At 30.7% G+C, this 9928-nt stretch overlaps 1 protein-coding gene across 1 annotated transcript; it reads right to left on the reverse strand.

Annotated features, from left to right (window-relative positions):
• Positions 1–4642: 4642 nt before the first annotated feature.
• Positions 4643–7510, reverse strand: LOC134262533 (ryncolin-1-like). Its single transcript, XM_062744933.1, has 5 exons — positions 7376–7510; positions 7115–7211; positions 6625–6792; positions 6174–6283; positions 4643–4885 (listed from the first exon to the last, which is right to left on the reverse strand). Exons 1-5 carry the CDS (start codon positions 7508–7510, stop codon positions 4643–4645), a joined length of 753 nt encoding a protein of 250 aa, XP_062600917.1.
• Positions 7511–9928: the final 2418 nt, after the last annotated feature.

Here is a 9928-nt window from a genome sequence, read left to right on the forward strand (position 1 = left end):
TATTAGCCCAAAAATACTCTGTAAAAAATTCATATTCCTCTGTATTTAATCAATTTCCCATGCTATGTTTATAAGCTTTAACTTTATTATCGTTTTCGATAAAATGTGCATAGGACCTAAGTGTCAATCGCCGTCTTATTTTTAGAGTTACTTCCCGTTGTTATGAGACGTCGCGAGGCGCTATTTTTAGCACTGGGGCACGTGGAGAAGTAAAAAAAAACTTGGTGAAAAACGCATTATCTAGAAAAAGAGAATGCTTAGAAAAAAAGGACACTTATCCAATTGTTCCTTTTTGTGTTTACTTAAAAAAATACTACCCATTCATCAGTTTTAATCATATTTAAACAAAACATTTCATACAACAGGCTACAACAATTCTTACAATTATTAATTTCTGAATAATATTGCCCTGGTTAATGTATCAATAATTTTTTTTTAATTCCTTCGGAAGATTTCTACAGTTTTAGGCAAATTCTGGTACATTTGTGAGGTAAAATACAGGATAAATCCTTTTCAATTTTAATTCTTATTTTTTTAACTTTAAACAGAGTTAGTTATTCCATCGTTTTGTGTTGCAATGGTAAAGTTTACAAATTGTAAAACCAGTCATTGTTAATGAAGATTAGGAAGTCTAACGCGCATTCGTGTTTTCGGTCACATTTTGTCTTCACGTAGCTTTCTCCATGGTTAAATTTTCAAATGTGGAGAACCCTGGTTACTTATGCTGTACTTTCAAACTTCAAACTAATGATGGGTATTAATCAGGCATTAGGAAATTAAAAGAGATTGAATTTTTTTATACCACATTTACAAGACAAATGAGTAACAAAAATTAATTAGAAAAAAGAAATAACTCTTCAGTAGTGTAAATTTTATTTGATTCTGGTATTTGTAGGATTTCCTACCTTTTTTAACAGTATAAAATTAGGACCCACAAACAGATTGTAAGTGAATTGTAGGTAATGTTTAAGCACTAAAAACACATTGGAGATAATTTAACTTGTAATCGCGGTAAATTTAGAGCATTCATTGCGTATAATAGCTATTATATGTAACCATAAATTATAATTCTATAAATGTCTCCCTATAAGTATGCATGAATATAATCGTCGGACATATTTAAGGAAAATACTGTAAATGAAAACTGTTGCGTCCTTAGTAATATGTTTACCGAGGAAGATCCAAACATTGCACCTGTGACAATATAATGACGAAGGATATCAAAAGGCGATCAAGTTTGTCTACATCATTTTTTCTGAAAAAAAATATTTTGTGAGTTCAGTGAAAGTAGGTTATTGTCAACAACCTCCGCCTGTCACAAGCTGCCGATAGAGATATATAATTTCTTCACGTTGTACGTTAATATTGAGTCATAGGTGTATAGCATCTTCTCTCATTCCATTGTTTTCGAAGGACTAATATACTAATATACTCAACCCTCTTCTCTGCAATCACGCATTTTAAAGCATATGCCATTTCCTATCTTGTATCGCACACTTAAGTGCTTGCGGGGAAATGGTAACGTTATATTTCGATGACGTGAACATTAAGTTTATGCAGCATAACAGTTCAGTAAGTAGTAAAGAGATAAATGCTTCTTGTGCATTTTCCCGTAATTTCTGAAAAAGTTGCAGAACTTCCAGAAGACATCAATTTTCAGTTGAATTAAGAAAAGTTTTGTGTTAGATATTGGTGTATGAATCACTCGTACTTGCCACATAGGTATATTTCATGAAGTGCGCTATGAAAAATATGCAATTTAAATGTATAAATATTTATTTTTTAGGGATATCAATCAAATGTAGATTCGCTAGTCGGTTAACCGAAAAACGTTTTGGCCGATTAACTGGTAAATCGCGTCTAAATCACATTGTCAAAGAACATATAGCTCTTTATGTATGTACATAAAAATTAATAAGATGAAGGAAGTCAAAAACATTATCAAAGAATATGAAGCTTATTTCGTATGTAAAAAAAATCCAACAAATGATAGAAGTTAAAAACATTTAATTTATCTTGATGTTGTATTAGAAAGATACATTTTATATATATAAAATTTCAAAATAGTTTAGAAAAAAAACAGGTTAGAAAATCCTAAAGCTAACTTAAATGGAAAATATCATGCAAGGTAAAAATGTCACAGTAATCAAAACTAAGTCTGAACTGTAGGCTTTAATTTAAAATATTTGTCTAATAATTGAATAAGATAGAGAGCTAATTACAAACTGAACACAGACCATGCCTTGGTTTAAATATTTTTTGACATATTGACCTTCATTTTGGAACAATTTTGACACAATTTTGGTAAACGTCCCCGAATTTAAACCTTAGTCATATGAGCTATGGCTATAATATTTTACTGGTGTATTCTATGTGTTAGAACCTTTCTTGGGTACACGTATTTTTGACATTTTTACTTTGATATTTGTGTTTGACTCACTTTCGAGGAAGTTTTTAAAATTTTAATCTTAACCATAACAATCTTACGGTTAAGTCAAGTGATATCATGCTCCTCAAGATCATTATTTTGACAAGACATTCTATTGAGTACCAGCAGCGATGACCTTTGACCTTGAACTTATTCATTCGACCTAGTTCTCTAATTTTGACCGTAGCTCCTGAATGGAAAGTGCTAGGTGTTTACTATTTTACCGATTTATTTCTTGTGGTAAGAGCTTCTCTTGAATACCAACATTTTATCTTTTTACATGGACCCCAGACTTGCCTTCTTTTGAAAAAAACAAAAAACAAAAAAAACCCAAAAAACAACTTTGGTCAGAACTTTTGAATGGTTGATTTTGTGACTTATATTTTACCTGAGTTCTGAAATTCCCTTGGGCATCATTGATATTGACTCCTTGACCTTGTCCAGTTTGATCTACTTTTGAAAATCTCCAACTTTGGTAATAATTATTTAACTGTTGCTGCTTTTATTGTTTTTTCATTTTTAAAAGGTGGACTCATTATGAGGACTTTTTTGGTACCAAAAATAATTTTCTCTTGACCTTGGGGTTTGACCTGCAAACGACAACATCCATCATAAGCTGCAATACGAGAACACCTTTGTTCCAGAAACACATCTTGACTTTTTATAATTAGCTCTCCAAAAAAATTTCCTATTTATTTGAATATAAGTTCCAAGTTGTTGTTTGTGATATATGTACATTAGCATTATATAAATGACTTGTCTTAACACACAAAATGGTGATTGTTCATTATTTAAGCATTAAGTCATTTTTTTTAAACAGATGTAGTTCATAATGGCAAAGGTATTTGCAGATATATTGAGTAATGCGGCAGTGCGCATAACGAAAATTTCTTTACGCAAATCGTAGCAGATATGCGAGACAGCATATTTAAAAAAAATAATGAATCAGAGCTTATATTTTACTTTTTCTAACTCCTTGTCTTGTTTTGAAAATTTGATTAATTATTAAGAATACTTCAATTATCTGTACCCGTCACGTGCGTAACAATTAATCTAAATGATTTTAGTTTTTGATTTTCGCGTATGTTTTTGTCTTGCACGCCATTGAACATTTATGCGTCAGAATAAAATGCATATTATGCATTGTGCCTTTTTTTTTTACCCCCGTTCTGTGTTTTAGTGTATTGAAATAAAATATACCCAAAAGAACAGTATCGATATTAGTCTTCGATGACGTATCTTGTGCATTCAAGAGCAGAAAATTTTAAATTTTGTTCTTTTTTTAAATGATTACCTGTAATAAAAGAAATTGATTTTCAGAAAATGTGATTTTTAAAAAATTTAAGCTAATACACTAGTATCACTGTGAATAAAGTATCATTACGTGTCTTAACACACGTAAAATTCAAGCTATTAAATATATTTAGGTATAATTAGGTTTGTAGAAAGAAATAGTCAGTACTTCTGAGGTCAACTATCTAGCTTATTTTCTCCATGATATAAAAAAAAAAATACTAACATCCATTTAAGCGGTTTTTGTATAGTAGATGAATGAATAAATGGATAATTAATGCCCATCTATTCAAAGTACCGCATGGATGGAAAAAGATAGATGTATGTGTATAAAGAAGCATTATCTTAGACGCACTGTACTGAAAAACATGAACATTAAATATACCTAATATCTTTTTAAAATAAATATCTTTAGAAATGAAAATAAATGGCGGACACACAGTACAGCGTATTGCCCATGTGTCGGATTAAAAGTTTCCACTGTAATAGGTTTAACAATAAATCAATAACAATCCAAATTCTTCGTCCAGGCATCTTCATTTATCAGTGTTTGTAAATAAAAACAAACTTTTTCTAAATTCAAATTATAAATTACATCTTTTACTAAATACATTCAGTAGAAAAAAATACAATAATTTATTGCTTTAAAGAATTGTTCAATCCCCCTTCTTTTACCGACAAAAATATATGTTAACAAGTTTGCCACTTGGCCATGGTCTTAAACATTATTTAAAAAAAGAACACTGCGATAAAGATTTTTTTTAAAATCCTTTGATGGATGATCTTTCCTCTGTAAAAAAAAAATTAATTAATGTGTTATGGAAATAATAGCATATTTTTTTTTTGAAAAATATCTTCATACCACTGGAATTTTTCTACGGAAATACAAAAAACTGGTAATTATGATTTAATGAGGTTTACCTAGTGACGTCTGATCATCATGGTTGTCTCCTTCACTGATGTCCCACTCTTTACTGTAGGATTCCAAGGGTAGTTCCACAATGCCGGAGACCACTGACCGTTATATAAGGAAGGCGTGGTGACAATCATTGAACCACCAGCCTCCTCTGTAGACAGCAGCACAGTTACAGCTACACTCGTCGTTATCTCTGTCCGGGGTGGAGAAGTACATCCCAGACAGATCAGCTGAAGAAACCCCGGTGTCTAACATAGCGTCTCGTGTAAAATTAAATAAAAGGAATCACAGAGATAATCCATTTATATTTCATCAATTTGATTTTCAATAACTATGCTGAGGTACTTCTAAGAAAGACGGCTTTAGGTGCTGGAAAGAGCGATAATTTTTAATTTGTTCAGTCCTAAAATCACCGGTTTCTATCATACTGGCACTTGCATAATTAGAGAAAATATAGAACAGATATAATAATTATTAATTTATAGCTGTACAACACATTCCTGTAATTATTTAAATACTGAAGTAAATCCGAGATACGCAGTTTAACGTATTGTTTCCTGTAAAGAGAGACAATTTAGGAAGATTTGATCACGTGCCAAGCCGTTTTACATCCCAATAAAACTAAAAAAAATGATAGTACCTTATTACTTATATTTACATTTGTGACTTATTCATACTTTATATCAGAGATCAAAACACAGCGCAATTCATATATCACCCTTCCTTAAAAGTATGATTTTTTTTTTTTTTGGGGGGGGGGGGTAAAGGCCACTGGAAATATTAGAAAACATGGAAAATTAAAAAAATAATATCGGTCCAAGACCGTGCCTTTTAAAATGTATTAAATGCAATACTTAGTAAATCGTTCAGAATTAATCGAGATAAGATATGGTGTATCTGTAAATGTTTTAAAATATTAGATTCTCATAAAATAAAGCATGGGCATGTTAAATGTGAAGCGCGCTGTGGTGTTTTGAATTTGGATTTTTAAAACTTTTTTTATTTGAATATGTATCCGATCAAATGCATTTTTTATCATCAAATTTTCTTAAACTTTTCGACATTTAAGATAAATGACGCTCTGTAACCTCCTATTCCGTAGTAGTAAAAAATGTGATGTATTGAAAATCAGACTACATTTTCATTTGATAGAGAAAAGGTATAGTAAATGTGAAATACGTTGCGGTGTTTTGAATTTGGCTTTTTTAAATTTGAATTTGTTAGCGATCATTTTGTGAAGATGTCGATATTATAAATCAATTACACTCTGTAAAATTCTTTTTCCGTAGTAGTTTAAATGTGGATTATTATAAAAAAAAATGAGGAAACCCAGGCTGTAAAGGTTTACAGGTGAAACCAAATTTCAGAATATGTTACCTTGGTGCTAAAAGTGTAATATAAACTTTAAAGCCAGGTAAATTTCATGAGGAAAAACAAAATGACAAATCAGCAATATCGCATAGGCTGACTTTTATCATTTTGCTTTTCCTAATTAAATTCACCTGGCTTGGTATATTTTTCTAAAGTTTTCTTTACACTTTTAGCATCGAAGTAACATAATCCTTTACTGAGTGTGATTGGACTGTATTTGTTTTTTTTTATTGAAATGTTACGAATATTTTCCGAGTCCTTTTCATTTTCCAGTTCTTAAAAGAAAGAAATCAAAGAATTATCCACTGATCTAAATTTGTAACATGATATTGAGTCCTCTCCAAAGAAAAAAAAGTTTGTATCATCTGTCCTTAAAATATATATTTTTAGCGTCTTGACAATAACAAATTAAATGTCTGCTGAGTTATACCTGAAAATGATATTCTGAAATATTAAACATGTTTTTCTAGTGTGGAATAAAAGGTGCATACAGAATATCAGAAAAAACCACATCTTTCTCTTTTTTCAACAACTGAATAATCTTTCAATACAGAAAAGCATAATTAGGATTTACGTATTTTGAACCCAATTTTGAGAACTTATCTTGAATACGTACCTAAGGTCCCCGTAGCAGGTCCTGCAAGAAAGAGTTGATATTTTCCTGTTTCATCGGAAACAGAGAATCCGTCGTACATTTCATAAAGCGTTGTACCATTCTGTAGAGTTATGGTCACATACAGGAATGAGGTACCTTCTTTTGTTAATTGATGGATTACGTCATTTCCTGTATTAAGATATTTAAATTCAGCTGAAAAGTCCATTGCAATACAATTATTTCTATTAAAAATATGAATCTACCGTAAAGAAAAATCAAAATATTTTTCTTACCTGCAGACAATAATGCTAAATATGGGCTCATTAAAATATGCCGCTAAATATGTAATTATTTGAGATACATGTGATTTTCGTGTGGAACCCATACATGTATAACCTAAGGTGAAATTCAGATCTTTTTTCCGCTTTAATTTTCTACCTGCCAAAAGATTTTATTTCCTGCAAATTTTGAAGGAATAACAAGTTCATATCTGGAAGCAATTTACACTTACCAACCCAGACATTCCGTTCCGGTGAACCAAAACCATTCTTATATTCTTCCCAGTTCCTGTCAAAGCTCTCGGATCCGTCTACGCGTTTCTGAATCACCTTTCAAAATTTACATGCATAAAAATTCAATGTATTGCTTCGAACCATCATATAATCACATATTATGAAATGAACTCAAAATATTCACATTAATTTTTATTTTTCAATCCTTAAAACAATGTGATTTATATTATATATTTTTAATTTTAAAATAGATTACATACCGTCCATCCCCCGCCCATTGTCGACATGTCACAGAAAACATTGACAGGAATGGCTAAGGTACCGTAGGGGTATATATTATACACCCCTGTACTGGTTTGGCCATCTTCACAAAGATCATTACAATCTTTAGGCATGACAGAAAAAATGCAATCTAAAATAAATGCTGGAATCATATTATGTATATGTACAAGAAGTGAGAGGATATATAATGCCTGCTTGGTATATAAACGTTAACTGTTGAAGCTTAAATGTTACTACATGTACAATGCAAATTATATCAAACTGTTTCCCAAAATTAAAATTAAATTAAATTAAAATTAAATTCAATTATTTTGATACTCTGTCGATTGAAAGAAATTTTAAAGGGGGGATGCATTTGTAGATCAGATGATAAGCCAAATGACAGTAAAATAGATGTTAGAAAATCTTGTAAAATCATGATATCTACTTTTTTGTATGATATAATGTATAATGTATGTGAAATTCAACATTTCGTAAATTATAAGATCGATACAATGACCAAGTTTTTCAACAAACTTAATCGCATCAAATTCAGACTCGCGTCTGTAACAGATTGTAAGGCCTTTATTTTCACAATGAATTGTCCTAACACTTTCCGTTTTCCAGATCAGTACAGTCGTCACACGGCGAATCTGACCGATCGACAGAGGATGTTTACTCCTCCATGACACAGGATTCACATCTCAGCTTTCAGGACAGCTGTTTTCAAGATAGCAATTTCGAGGAACTAGTTTAAAGTGAGCTTTTTCGATTATGTAGTAAAATACAAGCTATAATTTTCTATTGGCTTAGAATGATCATTGTCACAAAGCTTAAATGAATATTATTATTAAATACTCACGGTATGAGAATTTAATCTTATGTTTTCCATCACATACTAAGAGATAATAAGAATAGAAAAAAAGAGAATAGAGGAAATCACAAATTATAATTCAATCAATCTCAAATTAATCACTAATTCAAATTTTTTTCAAAATTACGAAAAAAATCAGCAAAGAGATAAGAATATTAAAAGAAGAGTCAGAGAAAGAAATCAAGTACACGACATTTCTTCATTTGAGGGTTAAAACCAAAGAAGACGCACTCCCTTTGACACATCGCGGCACACTTGGCCAATGATTGAGAATTATGTTCTCCCAAAAGTTCGTAATTTGATCTCTTATCATTAAATTCCAGTTTCGCTGTAAAATTCTGAGAAAAAATGGTTGCTTCAGATATAGCTAAGAAACCCACAATTAAGGAGACGACACACTGACTGCTCATTTTTGTTTGCTTTTTTTCTCAAGAAAAGAGTTACTTCTGAGTTCCTGTGAATTTTTGCTAAATGGTATTTCAGCAGCCAATTATATATATATCCGTACCTTAATCAATGGCTGAAAAGTGATTGGCTTAGCGTTATGTACAATGTACTCCTTTTTTTTTACAACTGTATAGGTATCGATTTTATTGAAGTTAACACGAATTGTCTTGAATATTAACTTTGCAATTTCAATCTAAAATATCACAATTTAAAAAAATGCTGTTTGTCACATTATTTTTGCCTCAAATGTTAAGATATTGGTAAATGCTTTTTCAGTTAGCTATCTTTGAAATACTTTAGTATCGAATTTTTTATACAAACTTGCTTTACGCAATATAGAGCTCTTACTCTTAATGTAATTTAAATTCATCTTTTTCGGAATTCAAAGTACAAATAAAGTAACAATTAACTAATTCTCAGAATACACTAGGAATCTATTTATAGCATTAACTTCTAAACGTCAATGTAACACATAAAATCATCATAGGTATAATTACTTTTGAATTTTATTTTTGGACAACAATCCTGGACACACCTTAGAAAAAATTTCATATAATTTGTAATCTACAATAATAAAAGGGTTCTTCAAGGTGCTTCAAAGGCGATTTAAAAATCTTTCATAAAAGTTTTTAGGGTACATGCTCTGAATAAAGGGCTGTATATATTTACAAAATACGACTCGTGGTAGATAGATTATACGGAAACTTTGTTATGAAACTCAAAGTCATTTTATTTACATTTAAACTCCACCTAGAAACAGTCCTGCTTGTGGAGTTATTTTTGTTTTATTTATACTACTTAGAGTCGTGCTCTTCATGGTTCTTTTTAAAAGCATTTTATTGTTCATATGGATTTTTTTTTTCTAAACGAGTAGAAGTCTTCCGTGATAAACTTGTCCTTAATGCTTGCTATAAAGCAGGCACATGAAGAGTGATTTAGAATAACTGACGTGTCATATCATTGTTTTTTGTCCTGTTAAACAAAAACGCTAGTTATACCACCGCTCCGGATGTCACTGTGTGGTACAGAACCCGGTTTACTGGGCACATCCAATCATAAAGTCAATTCATAAAGTTATATATAACAAAGGTAAAATGACTTCACTATAGATATAAAACTTCAACTAAACTCTTCAACGAGAAAGTTTTTATATTTTTCAAATACCTATCATTTATAATTTCATGGTGTTAAGATTTACCAGTAAAATAATTTTAAAAAAAATGAATAAAAT

The sequence above is a fragment of the Saccostrea cucullata genome, unplaced genomic scaffold (assembly GCF_032062105.1).
Source record: "Saccostrea cucullata isolate Sc308-1 unplaced genomic scaffold, CSIRO_AGI_Scuc_v1 ctg11422, whole genome shotgun sequence".
NCBI lineage: Eukaryota > Metazoa > Mollusca > Bivalvia > Ostreida > Ostreidae > Saccostrea > Saccostrea cuccullata.

What these genes read in the sequence shown, in the direction of transcription:
- LOC134262533 (XM_062744933.1), bottom strand. Translation starts at nt 7,510, where the DNA reads ATGCCTAAAGATTGTAATGATCTTTGTGAAGATGGCCAAACCAGTACA. An exon ending in CAATGGGCGGGGGATGGACG is followed by an intron (nt 7,212 to 7,375) that starts GTATGTAATCTA and finishes AAATTTTGAAAG; the next exon opens with GTGATTCAGAAACGCGTAGA. An exon ending in GTTACTTCGATGCTAAAAGT is followed by an intron (nt 4,886 to 6,173) that starts GTAAAGAAAACT and finishes ACGCTATGTTAG; the next exon opens with ACACCGGGGTTTCTTCAGCT.